The sequence below is a fragment of the Phoxinus phoxinus genome, assembly GCF_949152265.1.
Source record: "Phoxinus phoxinus genome assembly, chromosome: 16".
NCBI classification, from domain to species: Eukaryota; Metazoa; Chordata; class Actinopteri; order Cypriniformes; family Leuciscidae; genus Phoxinus; species Phoxinus phoxinus.
The window spans coordinates 12,466,047-12,482,772 of NC_136891.1; the positions used below are offsets into that span (position 1 = coordinate 12,466,047).

Here is a 16,726-nt window from a genome sequence, read left to right on the forward strand (position 1 = left end):
AGAGCTGCAATCATTAGAGAACTGTTCATTTTAGTTTGTTTACAAGTAAAAACAAAACCTGTGTTGATTCTGGGGCAGGTGTGTGAGATCTGTGAGCGATTATCACTTCAAACATGATGAAACATCCAATAGTGTCAACAGTCAATTAGTCTCAGTTGACAGTGTTTTAAATTGAGCCGAGCACAATGTGGATGTAGGAATCTCGTACAGGAACCCTGGCTTGCAAGAAAGAACACTAGTTATGTAAACAGTTTATTTGTGTATACTTTTCCCAACATAAAGTCATTTGAACTACAGGAGCAGTAAAACTATAATGCAGAAGAAAGGGGCAAAAACAAAACAGGAAATAAAAAATTAAAATAAATACAAAGCATGAAAAAAAAGATTTAATCAAAATAAATGCAGTATGGGATTTGTACAGGAAAACTCCAGATGAGCGTCAGGCTGTATTTACACAAAGCTATGAACAGCAGTCTCCAAGACACAGCAGTCTCCAAGACACACCGTCCCAAAGTTTCTCACACACTCTCACATTTATCATCATTTGCAGTGAATAAAAGGCATTTTACAGAACCAAACAAAAAAAGGTTGAGGATGAAATGACAGGTGACTGTATAAAAGGCCTGATCAAAGCCTAATAAATATCCAGGGTTCAGATGGAGAGACACAGCCACTGATTGCGAAGGTCCATATATGGGCGTTGAGGAGAGGGCAGGAAGCACGCACTCCGAGCTGAGAGAGAGAGAGTGAGAGAGAGAGAGAGAGAGAGATAGATAGAGAGATATAGAGAGAGAGAGAGAGAGAGAGAGAGATAGAGATAGAGATAGAGATAGAGATAGAGAGAGAGATTACGCACTGACAGAAGCCCAGCGGGGGAAAGATGCGATTGGCACTGCTGGAGATCCAGCCGTCAGGAGCGTCAGGAGCGTCAGGAGCTCACGCAGGCACAGATCCACTGGACACGGCACCAACCACAGGACACGAGCACCAGCACGCCCCCCACAGCACGGCCCGCTCAGGACACATCTGCACACAACAGCAGCAGCATCAGCACACGAGTGCACACACACAGATATGTGAGCAGAGAGAGAAGACACGTACAGCTGGCAGGCTGCTCTCCAAACCGCCTCATCAGCTGGTCATGGGTGAACTTCACGAAAGCATCGTACTGTTCTGGAAGACAAGACGACAACTCCATCAATGATCGGATTAGCCCACAAACACACGCCTGCACTGGAGAACGCCTTTGGGTTTTGTAATGGCCATCAATGCGAGCGATGCATGTTTTACACAATATATGTGTGTGTAGTGTATAATTATTTTGTATACGCATGTATGTATATATATATATATTAAAAAAATACACACACATGCATGTATATATTTGAGAAATATTTGCATTTACATACTGCATATAACTATTTTTATATGATTTATATTATATATATATATAAATAGAACTATTTTATATATAAATAACACATTTAAATATATACATGCATGTGTGTGTATTTATATATACAAAATAATTATACACAATACACACACATATATTATGTAAACCCAAACTTTTATTTTGGATTCGATTAATCGCGATTAATCGTTTACAGCCCTAGCGGATACCTGCAAGTTTGGTAGTGAGGATCTCGTCGTACTCTTCCCGGACCTTCTCCTCGCGCTCCTTCAGCAGCCGCTCGCAGATCATGCCCACCTGCTTCAGCGTGAACAGCGGCTGCTCGCGCCGGGACGGGGACACGGACCCGGAGGACACGCCTGCAGGAGACAGAGAGCGCCCGCGTCAGTCCTGCGTTACAGCGCATAATCCTGCGGTCAACCATCATCATCATCATCATCAGCCACTCACGGCGCACTGGATACAACATTCACCACAGCTTTTAAGCATTAAAATAACATTAGCCTTAAATTGGAAAAATCAGACAAATAGAAATTCCAAGCATTTTAATTTGTTCTTCCTGTATTGAATACATTTTTCAATTAGGGGTGGGACACCGGTAGGATTTTTGTTTTGGTCAATACCAAAATAGTTTTTTTTGTAATAGCCCTAATATCAAAAGCCAGTTTACTTCTTGACATCCGTCTCCAGGAAATGACATTCGACCACCGAAGCGTCCACAACACAACGAAAGCAATCTGGAAGTGGTGGAAAGTGGACAATCTAAAACCATTTTAGAGCCTGTTTACACGTAAAGTGTCGTCCACTTGTAATCCGACCGACAAAAACGCTTCTTAATACCAGGTGTAAACAGGGCCGTAAAGACTTCACTTGTTTCATTACTGGATGATTCAGTGTTTTTGAACGAATCTCTTGAATGATTCAATGACAAACACATTTTTAACAGTCTCTTGTCTCCACCTACTGGTGTAATGATGTAACTGATACAATCTTTATTGAAGGATCAAGTATCTATCAAAGGGTGATTTGCTCTATTCTGATCACCACCGTAAACATCAGTGTTTATATCTGAACTATAAACTTTTATCCAGTACTTATGTGATAGTGTGAGTTACTGTAAGACAAAAATTATACTGTGATGTTGAAAAGACTGTCAGTGAAGCGGTTTCATATCTATACATGACAACGGCTCTCTCTGGATCAGATCTGAAGAAATTACCTTTGCGCTAATTTTGAGTGGCTCAATAGCGCGATATGCGGTATAATCGCCATTTATCTGGATTTATTTGTATTTATTTGTTGCTATATAAATAAGTGTTACGATGTGGTCAGCATGCAAAAAAAACGAGGACATACAGTTGATAATCAGAATAATACTTTTACCGGCGCCATTCCCGCGGCGGTAAAATTGGGATGTGTAGTTGCTGCCTTTTACCGCTAAGTGGCGCTACAATTATAGACTTTGAAAAGTGTCTGTTTATTCTCTCTATTGCGTAATCTGCCGCGGTTTGTTGAGAACTGGTAGCAAATAAATTCAAGTGAATCAGTTAAACTAATTCATTATCCCCAATACTAAAATTACAGCACAAATTTAGAACTAAAACAAATAGCCTAGGCTTCTATTATTGCAGCAAATTTAAGCAAAGTAGGCTAAACGCATTGTGTCCAAAAAGTGGGCATTGTGTGCCCAGTTTTTCTAAAACTAATTAATAATTCAGAAAGGCTATGCATGTCAAGGTTATGCGTCATAGCCCTACTTTGTGTTATTTTAATAGGCCTATATTTATGAACTGAAACATAACAGTAAAATAAATTAAACTAATTGATCGTAAACTTAAAACATTGTCAGGACTTGCTAACCGGTGTTAGTCGGCAGCATTTGTGTTTTAGCATTAATTCATATTTAAATAGGTGTACAGGTTGTTATGCATCATTTTCTTTAATAAATAAAGAAAACATTTCAACAGAAAAATGTCACATCAATGAGGCTTTGCGTAAGCATAAGAGGTTAAGCTCAAGCACGTAAAACAGAGTTCAGACGATAGCTGTGTGGTCAACGCTTCAACATGTGCGTCGCGGAGCTTCAAGTGATCAGGAGTTCGAATCTCAGCTCTATCCACATCATTTTGTTTGTAGTTTAAAAGGATATTTGTCAAAAATAAAAACTTCTAAAAATGTTCATTTAATGATTCGAAACACTTTTCGGAGCTTTGTTATTCATTGTCTGTTATTTTTATTAATAGGCGTTTAGGCGATAACATTGAAGCCTATGGGCACATGCGGTTAAACGATGTTGGCTGACAGCATTTATGTTTTACCGTTCTTAATGCTTAAATAGGTAACAGATTATTAAAGTCGTTTTGTTTAATTAATAATGGGACATTAGGATACAACATAAATTTGCTACATTCCAGAAGAGTTTGCCAACGCTGTACAGACGACAAAACCCGAAGGTGCTGTTGAAGGAGATCAGCCGGTCGCACCAGAAAGCGAAGAAGATTAAGCTTGATGCTAAATTATTGTTTTGTGAATTATTCACAAAATTGAGATGACTGACAGTGATACCTGGCCATAGCAACGAAAGAACATTTTCCAAACAGATCCATACATTGAACAAATCAGAATTTGAAATTACTAATTAGTATTGCTTTCAATATAAAAACCAGTGAAAATTTAAAACACAAAAATTAATTTAGTTTAAAACCCCATCGCACATTTCAAGGTTTAAATGATCGGGACAGTTTATTTATTTAAAACAAGTCGAGTTCAGCTTTTCCATATGCGATGCAAAATGAGAAATACAGAATCTTATTCTTGCGATAGGCTATTTTTAATATTGCCAAAGAAATTGCAGCTTTGCTGTCTACAATTAAAGGGATCATGACATGAGAAACTCAATTTGCCTTGATCTTTTGGTATATAAGAGGTCTTTGTACCATTAAAACGTCCTGCAAGTTTCATAGCTTAAGACGTCCTCCCCATTATAAACGAATCATTTATTTAATCAAGCTCTAAATACAGCTCGTTCTGGATCCATGGTAAGAAGCGACATCACGGTACGAAGTGACGTACCAGCGTTTGCATATAGACCGCCTCCAGCACAAGACAACTACGCTTAAAGCGCAAGACAACTACGCTCATTTCGTATCATTGTCGCGCCCGCGCGCCTCACAAGTGTTCAGTCGACGGACAGCGAGTGGGTCTGTGTACAGGGAAATTACGATGCCACACAGATGTGCTGTTCCTGGCTGTGGACAAACAACATCTTTGAATACGCTGCGAAAGATCCAGTCGTCAGGGAAAAATGGATGCACTGTATTTTTTGCGGACGTCTCAGTCACGGCAGTGTTAGTTTAAGCGTTTGTTCTATACATTTGAAGGATGACTGTTTTGAGAACAAATCCCAAAATGATGCTGGCTTTGCCAGAAAACTGTTGCTCAAAGATAAGTCCGTGCCGACTATTCTGGGCTCAACAACGACGACGCAAACTGTAAGTAATGTATTTAAAACTTTAAACTACTTTTTAAATACGCTGAATCCGCAAATGTTCTGGCTGGGGGCGTTAATAATTTATGCATAGGCACTGACGTTAGCCAATCATAACAGTGGGCGTTAACACTGAACTCTTAAAGGGGAAACACCCCCAAAACAGACTGTTTGAACCAGAGGATGAGAAACAGGGTGGGAAAAGGTCATAAATCACTACATTTGAAAAGTTTTTTGTAAAAAAAAACTATAGTAATACTATAATTGCACCTAAGGGAACATAATAATAAAATAAAATAAACCATGCCATGACCCCTTTAAAACATTAGGCTACTAAATGAAAATAGTACAAAGCTAAATTAAATTAAGAACAGGCGTTTGTCTTTGCCTCTCTCTCGCGGACGTGCTATAGGCTCTCTTTTTAGCAAGTTTCTTTTGTCTCCCTCACTGCGCGCGCCAGGTCTCTATTTGAATTAAATGTTTCAGGGTAGAAACACATCACACAGCTGATAATACTGTAGGCCTATATGTCACTGCGTGTCATCCAATAACAAACAACAAATGTAACTAATTATTTAGCCTTTGTTTCTTCAAAGAAAAAGAATGCCTTGTTAAATAATAAGCTACATGCCTCGGTTTACTTTCTTTGCCATTGACATCCGACTGAACTACAAACTTTCCACTGACGTCTGATGCGCTCGACCAGCTTGCGCGTCTGTGCCGGGGCGCGCTCAATCCATTGCGCTTTTTCCTCTTATCAGCTCGCGCACCACAGCTATATAGGCGTTACTATATTCTGTGTAATATTTCAATAATAAGATACATTTACTTCATAAACAGCCTTCTTTTTTATCCCATTATCATTTCTGTTGTCAGTGTTTCTTTGTCTGGACACAAACACACGCTGCCTGGTATCGGGGCATTTTTACGAGCACATGAGCTCAGTATCGGTGCATACCTACTCTACATATATCACAGTCCTGCAAAGATGACAGAAAATTCACTTGCTTTTGCTGTCTTGCGGCGAAACATGAGAGCAGTTTTAGCATTTTAGAACAAACATATAGCCTAATGGAGACAGATTTGTTATTTATTTTTCCGTCTGTATCATCTCCGTGAGCTTTTGTAAGGTTTTACGCATGCGCACTAAAGGTGAATTTAGTGTTTTCAGGCGTTTCCCAAAAGTTTCTCATCCACACTAAAACGTAGGAAACCGGGGAGCATTTTTAAACGGCGTTTTGAAATGTATGTGTATGAAAGTGCTGTCCTGCAGTACCTGTGAATTAGTCTGCTAACAGACATGGGAAGAGAGCGAGCAGTACCTGTGAATTAGTCTGCTAACACAGGGGTTCCCAAACTTTTTAGCCCGCGACCCCCATGATAAATGCGCTGCTGCCCCGCGACCCCCCACCTCCCCCGCCCCACCTCAACAACCCCTCCTGTCGCGTGAAATGTACAGCAAATCGATTTTATGCCCAGTCTCAAAGCACACAAAGTTATATTTTATTGTTCTACGCGCAAAATCAGTGTTACAATTCTGCATGAGCCGCTCGATATCCACCTGTTCTCTCTCGGAGAGTTAAGTTGTTTCCACAGTTGATAGGGAAATACAAGTGTTCGCGCCCGCGCCTCCGTGCCATGTAGTGCGCGCTCACACTCCGCACGAACCCTTGGATATGCGTCAAAATCTTGTCTTTATTTGTGATAATCAAATAAAACCCTGTATAACCCGTATTATGACAGACATTTGACTAATTGCTGTGTTCCTTTTTTGGATACAAGTGTCTTCTAAATACGTAGCCTTGTAGGCTGATAATAATAATGATAGGCTAATTATTATTATTATTTGCGTTTATAACTATAGAGTTCACTTAAGTCATTAATGTTTATCATAAAATAATTTATGAATTTTTTATTTTTAAGCAAAAATTATGAAAACATTTTTTAGCCCTATTTTATCCAAAACTGTAAAATATAGCCTATAAAAATAAAGCATTGATACATATCTTTTGCCCTCGTAACTCTCCCTCTTTTCTGCGGAAAAACTCGATAGGTTTAGCAGCGAGATTGGGATGTTTAGTGTTCAGATGTCTTGCATTTTTACTGGCTTAAGACTCTCGTGAGCAAGGACTTCAGAGCACACTACGCACTGGGGATGTTGTTCTCAGTTTACGACCTGACACACAAATCCATACTTAATAAATTCCTCTCTGTATTTTCTTGATTTGGAGTAAGCCGGATCCGAGTGATGGGCTTGGCGGGCTCCACCCTTAGCAGAAGTGGAGGGCATTTCGTGCGGCTCACCCTCACTGACCTCCGCTTGCTGCGCGTGATGTACTTGACTTGACAACTTGATTGTGATTGGCGCTGACGTAATCTCATAATGCTGGGACAAAATTACTAATTTAATTAAAATATATACCGGTAGCCTATATTATGTATATTTTTTTTATCAGACTTTTCTGCAAACACTATTTAACAAGTATTGAATTAAATTAATTGCAACAAAAATATATTGGGCCTTTATATTTTTTCCACTTTTTTTTTTTTATAGAAATCATCTCGCGACCCCCACTTTGGGAACCACTGTGCTAACAGACCTGAGAAGAGAGCGAGCAGTACCTGTGAGTGTGGCCGAGCCAGAGGAGGCGTGCGGCTGGGACTCGAGACCGCACACTGACTCGCTCTGCTGGAAGCTGCTTTCCAGGTGTCTCCTCTTCTGCATGCGCTTGTACTCCTGCTTGATGTTGCTCAGGATTTGCTCTGGAAGAGGGAAGCAAAGCATTCACAAATTATACAGTGACTCCAGAACATGATCACATGGGAAGTACACCAGTTCACAAATCTCAACCTCTGGGCCCCAGACTAGGGATGCTCATTTCGGTTAATTTTCCCAACCGACAACCGCCGCTCGTTGTCCGATTATTAACCGTTAACTGATAAGATTCTAATATTGAATTGGGATTAAATAAAAATAACGAGTGTATGTGACCCGTAAAAAAAAAAAAAAAAATTATCACGGGTTTATTTTAACGTGCAAACAGCAGCATGCAGAACAGATCAACAACAGAACCTGGATCCACATCAAATGATCACGCACCTGCAGCATTTCTGACAGTGACAGATTTTTAACTTAAATAATTAACAAATTAAGATGACAAGAAGAAAACAGAAAACTGAATCAGTTTGAAGTAGGGGTGGGAGATATTGACAAATTAATATCTCAATATTTTTTTTTCAATATCTCGATATCGATATTCAGAAATGTGTGCAAACTGGCAAAGAAGGTCCAGTTGGTCTTTTGACTTGCTGCATTTGACCTATTATTGTATAGAATTATTACTAGTATATAAAGATATGAGAGACATTCTTGATTTAAACATGAACCAAGTTACTGTACGAAATATTTATTGTAATACAACAGTGCTTTTTCAGTACAATATAGCCTATGTACGTAATAAATTAACTTTGTGCTTTGCAAACAGCAGTACTCTAGTAATAGACTAACAACAATGTGACTACCTCTTTAAAAAAAAAGTTGTTTTACAAAATGTACAAATTACAACAACACAATATAAAATTTTTGCACATTATATGAATAAAAAAAGATGAGGATAAAAAAGAAGACAAAAGGAACTAAATAAATAACAGACACTGCTCTGCAGGTAAAATGTGCAATAAAGCAAACTTTTTTTTTTTGCTTTTGAAATTACAAAACACTTCTTTGGTAAACACCAGTGTAAACTGTAAGTGTAAACATGCAGTAACAGTAACAAGTAAATTTACTTAAGTAGATCTCTCATATGGCGTTTTCTTTGTGAATGTTTCTGCCAAAGTCTGTTGTTGTGTTGTGTCTGTTTTTTTTTTTGTACCGTGTTTGTAGCAGCAGCACGAAGCCTTTCATACTCGTCAAACTGTGTTTTGTGCGTGGTACGGAGATGATGGAAGAGGTTGGTTGTGGCGCTATGCTTTACGGCGATCTGCTTGCGACAAATTCTACTATGGGCAACGTTTGTCGCTCGTCTTTTTTGTCAAAGCCAAACTAGAGCCCTGCATTTCAGCCCGAGCCCGACGGGCCCCGACTTATTTACGCCCCTAGGGCCGGACTTCGGGCCAATTTTCACGTCATAGTTCACACGCGGGCCGGGCCTCGGGCCTGTTTTAGGCTTATCCTTCTTTTTATAGCCTATTTCAGACATGTATTCAAATTAAATATGAGAAGTTGACGATGGAAAAACAAACATAGAAAGACGTTTTAAACCTATCACACTGACATATGACTGACACATGACAGTCTGCTCGCGCTCGCGCACACACACACGCACGCACACAGGTTTCCCGGCGGCACGACCCAAGATTCGAGCGACCGGCTCGCTCTGTTTTTAGTGTCCCCGCCAGCAGCAGAAGTATAGCGAGCGTGACTTCAGCGCAGCTGGAATAGTTCAAGAAAAAAGCACGACTGAATTAAAACCTTCCACTGTGGATGCTGTGATTTTTCTTCACGATGCTCTGTAAGAAACTGTTCTTAGCCATGTTAGGGGGCTGTCTTGTTGGTTTTCGTTTGAAAACGACTTTATTTTCATCAGTCTGTTGGAAACTATTGGAAATAAGAATGGCCATGTTCTGTAGTGAAGACTTGATTTTTGAGGTAAGATAATCTGCATGTTTGTTTTTAATTTAATGCCATTTATTTGATTTGTTTAGATTGTAGGCTATAGCTCATTTCGTTTGCGAGCGCTGTTGCGACTGAGCAGCAGAGCAGTTTGCCTCAGCTTTAAAAAAATGATAAACGTTTAAACTATAACTGTCTATGTGTGATATGCTTAAGGTGTTTTATGGATTTTATTGTAGCCAAGTAAAGTGTTGATTTGAGAGGCTAAATGGATCAAACATGTTTAACTCGCTGTCAGCTGCTTGGTCGTCAATAAAAAAACAAAAAGAAACCGAACATTTGTCTAAATTAACTTAATAAAGAAATGAAAATAAACATAACTAACAAAACGGACCTATTTTAATGTCTGCAAATAGCTAGTTTGCCCTAGGCCAGGCTACAGTGTATATATTTAAAAAAAAAAAAAAAAAAAACGGGCTCGGGTCGGACTCGGGCTGATAATTCTGATGAGCTGTCGGACACGGGCCGGGCTAGGGCCTGAGCGTCTCAGGCCAGGGCCGGGCTAGGGCCTAGATTTGAGGCCCGTGCAGGGCTCTAAGCCAAACCATCTCCAGGCTAAAGAAGCTGACCCACGTCTCACTGTTAGTTCGTCTGGCACTGGTTCTGAGGATGACCGTGTATTTTCACTTTCTTCGCTCATTTTTGTGTTGTTGCGCTCAAAGCTAGATAAGTGATTGAGCACGGCACGCTGTAATGACGTAAGACGTCAGGGAAACCGAGGCATTATGGGCAGTTCCCCGTATTAATAAAAATGTTTTAGTTTGTACTAAAAAAAGTTTTTTCTAGAAGTTAAAAGAAGCCCTTTTCGGAGGCTATTCCGGTGGATCTCTTGGGAAAATGCATTCCATCTTTTGGACTCATCATTATACAACGCAATTTTCGAATGATGCAATCACAAAGCTCGCCACTTGAGGACACCACACTGCCACAGACATCTAAGAAAAACTTTTCAACTTCAGACTTCAGTTTTCCACAAACAACGCATATTTTGCCTTTTCTAACAGCTATTTTATTAATCGTACATAGGCTTTACTCTTTACGTTTTTGGATTTTGTTGCTTCAACCTAAGAAACGTTTGACTATTTCTGTCACAATACCATAGTTATGGTTTGAGTTACTACATTAGCCTAAATAAATGGTGATATTTGGACTGAAAGCCTTATATAAGCGTTTCTCCTGGTTTCCACATCAGCGCTGTTTGATCTGATATCTATGGTCTCCATAGTAACTGGATCTCCTAGTAACTATGTCGCGTGATCAAGATCGGCAAGTTCATGGCACTGCGCTCATGGCTGTGCTGTCAATAAACGGTCCGTGAAGCATAAATGAGTAGCACATTTTCGTTCCGCTTTCATTTTGTTTGCATTCGCAGCTCGGCAACGTTGTGGTCGCGCCAACGCGACCTAAATAAATATTTGGTTGCACCGGTAGGAAAAATGGTCGCAGTTGGAGCTCTGAACCTGCTGAATTTTTCCTGAAACATTCATAGCAGTTTGAACAAAGGCAACGTGACATCATTAGTTTCTGCTATAAAGCAGCTCTCCAGTGTGCTCATGTTTTCACTCGCGGACGCCTGACCTCGACAGACCGAACAGAAGAAATAAACTGGAGATCTACAGCTGATACTGGTGACAAATCTCAGTTTCAGTAGTCTATACCCATATCAGTCACACTTCACCTCATCAAACATTAATATTACATAAATTTAACTGTTTTAAAATTGTAAAATTTTAAAACTACATGCACAATGCTAATTTTACATATGGCACACAGTGAAAATGACATGAATAAGACTTAATATGGAGCAGGATAGCTTGAAATTAAGGGTTCACAGTAGGGCTGGGCGATAAGGCCCAAAAAAATTATCACGATAATTGTTTTTATATCAGTCGATATCGATAATTATCACGATAAATGTCAAATCTTTATTTCTTTCAAGTTTAAAGCCACATTTTTTACTTAGGAGACTACACACACATCATGACAAACACTTGCCAAACAGGGGAACATTCACAAATCTGAGGTAGAACATTCAAACATTTGTCATTTTTCCTTAACAAAATAAATATCTTAATAGAAAAAACTATTTCTTAGTTTCTGCAAGTGCTAATTTTTATTTGGTATAATGTAATATTCTGACTGTTTCTGAGTTTTATTAAAATTAACAATTGGTCATCCAGTATCATGCATTTAGATCATGATAACCACAGATAAAACCAGGCATGGCCTGCCCTACAGCACCTCACTATCATGGCAAAATGTTACTGTATGGTTTCTATGGTATTTATGAAAACCAGTAGCCTAAATGCATTATTAAATACTGTAATTATATTCCATTAGTCCTTTAATACATTGTCTACATTAATAATACAATTCAATATGTATATCCCACATTTCATAGTGCAGTTAATATTACTAGGCTAACGTTACAGTAAGTCCGTGGTAAATGATGGGACTTTGTAGACGGAAAAGCCTTCTGACTGCACACAGTGTTTCTCCTGTTCGTCAGCGCCGTTTCATCTGCCTTTAAACTGGTTTAAATCACTGGGACATTTGTGTTCTTCGCTGAATTCAAGCGCTTCTCACTGGATCTCGTGACCGAGGCCGATCAGAGTAAACGCATCTGCTCTAGTGAGCTTGCGCTACGCTGAAGGTTGGACTTTGAGCCGAGCTGATAAACGGTCCGTGTGGCGCGCGCGGTTCAAATGAGTTAAGTTCCGCTTTTGGCGCATAAACATTATCGAACATTTATCGAACTCTTGATATCGTTTTATCGAGAAAAAATATATTGCGATAATTATCGTTATCGTTTTATCGCCCAGCCCTAGTTCACAGTCTTTCGATCAAGTGGCTCCCGAGTGTGTGTGCGTGTGTGTGTGTGTGTGAGAGAGAGCATATGAGACAGAACTGTTAAACAGAGACAGTAAACTAACAGAGAATGTTGTAATAGCTGTGTGATCAGGTGCTGGCGTTCTCAGAGCCGGCAAAACAAAGTCCCGCTTCAGACACATCAGTCAAACATACTGGCAGATGCTGATGTAAAAAAAAAAAGAGACGTGTTGTTTGGATCATGATTAAAAAGCAACCAATAGCAAAACACAAACATCCAACCAATTCCCCACGGAATAAATCAAGCCCTGTCCCACATTTGTTCTTGTTCCTGAAGCGGTTGTGTCACAACAAATCGGGTCCTCCCTCGAAATCAGGTCTCTATCAACTATCAGTTGTTAATAATTACATACGAACGATATCAAAACTTAAAATATGTATAGGTTACTATTAGGGGTGTAACGATATTCAAACCGAACAGAAAAAACTCGATACACCACTTACGGTTCGAATCGCGAAACTCTCATTTCGAACCGAACGCGCCCCGCCCCCCTACTGCCCCGCCCAGCTCTCACTTCACCTTATGTCACAAAACTAGTTTTTCTGACATTTGATTAAATAGTAATTAGTAGCCTACACTTGTAACAACTAATGAAAGCTGTATTTTTACTAAATATACACTAACTTTTGATTTCCAAGTGCATGTCACGTTATGGTGATCGATCACGCTTGGCAGTTAGTCATTCGTGGGCGATGCGCCACAGAAACACCGTCCGCTACATATTACGTTTTTTGGCGGCCGCCAAAGTGATTTTTTATCCCACCAAAGCATTATTTGATCGGTGAGTGATGTAGATGACAGACTGCTGCGCTTGTGACCGGTTACTGAGAGAACGAGCAGAGAGAGAGAGCCCACTCTCACCGTCTTAACTGTCTTGCTCTACCTCCCTCGCGCATATTAGGCTAATCAAAATCTTGAATTGACAAGATGGTAAAAGGTCGGAAGACCGAAGCTTCACGTGAAGCATTGGAAGATTTTTTTTCCTGAATTACCGGTGTGTATTGTGCAAAAAAAAAAAACGTTGCCGTACCTTCTCTGAAAAGCGTTCCACACATTCAGCTGAGACAAACCACACGTTCAATAAACCTAAAAACCTTTCCTATTAAATGTTTTCTGTGTTGACAAATCTTGTGCAATGTCCTAAACTGACGGGATAATCACACAACGCGTACACGTCCGCTAATGACACCTCCGATTCGCGCACTAATGACTCCTTTAAACCGATTTCATATGAATGGTTAAAACAACTGATCTATCCAACAACTCACCAGACGTCTAAATCGGTAGTGTTCTTTATTCTTGCTGGTGCCCTGCCAGGAACCTTGCCCCCTCAGCAAACCGAACCAAACCGAGGCTCCAAAACCGTGATATGAACCGAACCATGGCATTGGTGTAATCGTTACACCCCTAGTTACTATATAGTAGGGATGGGCATGATTAATCGACGATCGATTATTGATCATTAAGAACATCGTCGATCACGTTAATTTGTTATCGATTAAACTAATGCAGGTTGCGTTACGTAGTGGGAGTCTTGAAGCAATGAAATTAATTTCACTGTGTGGCAGCAATTAAACATTTTACCACCCGGGGGCCAATATTTGACGCCATACTCAGTTACCTGTGAGTTTCCGTTTTGATTTCAAAAGAAGAATCAGGAAGAGGTCACGGCCCGGGCTGGCCAAGTTAGCGCGGAGGTAACTGTGCATCCCGGCAACGTCAGTCCCCTCAGAGCGGGTGTTTTCGCCAGCTGGACTGACGGTCACAGGTTGCGGTTGCGTCTGACCCCAGATCATGTTAATAACAAACGAAGGTCTCTCTGTTTAAGAGATCTTCTTGTAATAAAAATCTCAGAGGAAAAACAAGCTGTATTTTTCATTTATAAAAAGTTAAATAAATAATTTTAATATAACATGTTAATTCTCCAGAATTTTATCAAATGCCCATCCCTACTATATAGTGCACAATAAAACAAATTCAACGTTTCTTTCACTTGATAAACTGTTTATTAATCGATTAATAGCCTAGTAAGTGAATTGAACATCATTCATATTATTTTTAAAACTGAAATATTTGGACATTTAACACACAATTACATTAAAGATGATTGTACTATGTAGGGTAAGAACAAATAAAACTAAGCTATCAGGCTAATTGAGTAACTGTATGCTATGCTACAACATAAGCCAAGTAATAGACATTAAAGGTCATTATAACGTAGTTCAAACTGAATTTATTATACGATTTTGCAGGAACTGTAATCAGGCGCTAAAGAGAGTAGTCTGAGCCAATGGGATCGCTTGGGGTCCTAATGGAGACCCGATTTCGAGGAGGACCTGATCTGTCACCACACAGTTTCACTCGGATAACCGTCACAATACTAGATAAAAAAAAAGACTAGCGCAACTTCCCTTTCATGCCTACTTAAGACTTAAGAAACCAACTGTTGCACTATTCTGCTATTTACTAAGGCGAGCACTAGCTGTGACACACACTGATGTGATTCCTCGCCTGCTGCACCGTGGACATTAGTCAGCTAGCGCTATGTGCTTCTCAAAAACAAAACAAAGAAATGTCATCCTGTCATTACCAGATCCACCAGCAGGAAAAGCCAAACCACTGAGGTCGACATCACTTCCGGTCCATGACGGAACACACAGGACGCCAAAACCCCCTGATCAACATCACAAACAATAATGCTGCTAATACACCGATAATAACCTTTTAAAAATAACCTAGTTTAACTTATTTGGTAAACAAGGTCAGTAATCGTGGCAAACAGCAAAAGCAGTGCGCCATCTGAAGCCTGAGAGTTATTACACATCTGTCTGTCTGTACAGTTAGCAGCATTCCTGGCCCATGTCGATCTGGGAAAAACTCTGGCTGCGGTTTGATTATCTAGTTGTACAGTGTAACGTTAAATAGAGAGTATATGCAATAAAGAGGGTTAATTGCGTTTAGTCTAGTGTTTTGATGATGTCGCCAGATAGCAGGAGTAACGTCACCTCTGTCCAGCGAGTTTTAGCATGATTTCACCCGTTCACACACACATAGTCTCGAGTGTCTGATGAAGTGAGGGCTGAAGACATACACACACACTGACCTGTGGTGAGGGCTGAGGACACCCTGCCGAAGGGCGAGGGCTCCATGCGCAGGTACTTCTGCGGGGACGCGCTCGAGCTGGACGGAGACAGGGGCGCGCATCTCCTCCTCTTCGGGGACGCCTGGTTCATCAGAGGGTCGAAATCCAGAGTCCTTTTCAGAGTGGCTCCACACGCCATCTTAGCGAGAGACTGGTTTTTTATTTTAAAAAATAACGTGTCGAGAAGAAATAATCCGCTCGAACAGCGAGAGCCCCCTGCTACGATCTCAAGGGAACACGACCCAATCGCTTCGTTTTTATTCAAATTCTGCGTTGACTTTCGGGCCAAAACGTTGACTAAGCAAACACAGACGCGTATATGCACGAAGAAATGTTGTTATGGAGTCGATACTCCTCATGAAAGCACCGATGATTTCGGATTGTGCCGAGCTCACGTCCGACGCCTCTGGAGCGAGCGCTAGCCGGCTAACAAATATGGCGTGGAAACAAAACATTTTGACGACGCCGCTTCTCTGCGCATGCGCGGAGGCTTTCAGCCGAAGCCGGTACTTGTAGTTTTATGCAAGATTCTTCCTCACGCTCGTTTCCTGTCAAGAGCTGATATTAAAACTACATAACCCACAGCGCCCTGCTCGCTTTTCTCTCCGAGTGAAGTCGCCCATTGGTGGTTTCGGATTGTTTGTGGATTTGAAAAAAGACCCTAAAACAACGCGTCCATTAATACGTCAAACTCCTGTTTACTTTTAAACTTTTAACATGCTATAACGTTTAATTGAAATTAAACTAATGAAGCTGAGTGAAGATTGTAAATTCAAACACCCAATGTTAATTATAAAACATAAAATAACAGATGTAAACAAGATTTCAAAAGAGGGTTATCTACAGCCTTCCTTTCATTGACTGGGCCGTTCCTAATTCAGTATGTTTCCATGTTCCCATCTGTAATAATCCTTTTTTTTTCAAGTATGATCATACACATATTAGTTTTCTTTCATCACACTTAAAAGGTTATCCCAAAATTTTTTATTCTGTCATCTTTTACTTCTGTTGCTCCAAAATTCTATGACTTTCCTTTTTCTGTGGAACATAAAAAAGGTTTTTTTAACAATGCTGGTAACCAAACAGTTTTTGTGACCATTGACTTCCATTGTATAGACGGA

The 16,726-nt window shown here is 40.1% G+C and overlaps 1 protein-coding gene across 1 annotated transcript; it reads right to left on the reverse strand.

The window, feature by feature from the left end:
- Nucleotides 1-373: 373 nt before the first annotated feature.
- akirin2 (akirin 2) lies at nt 374-16,090 on the reverse strand. Its single transcript, XM_079638943.1, has 5 exons — nt 15,567-16,090; nt 7,524-7,664; nt 1,624-1,773; nt 1,102-1,173; nt 374-1,026 (listed from the first exon to the last, which is right to left on the reverse strand). The coding sequence occupies exons 1-5, from the start codon at nt 15,742-15,744 to the stop codon at nt 1,016-1,018; spliced, it is 552 nt and encodes a 183-aa protein (XP_079495069.1). The 5' UTR covers nt 15,745-16,090; the 3' UTR covers nt 374-1,015.
- Between the last annotated feature and the right edge of the window lie 636 nt (nt 16,091-16,726).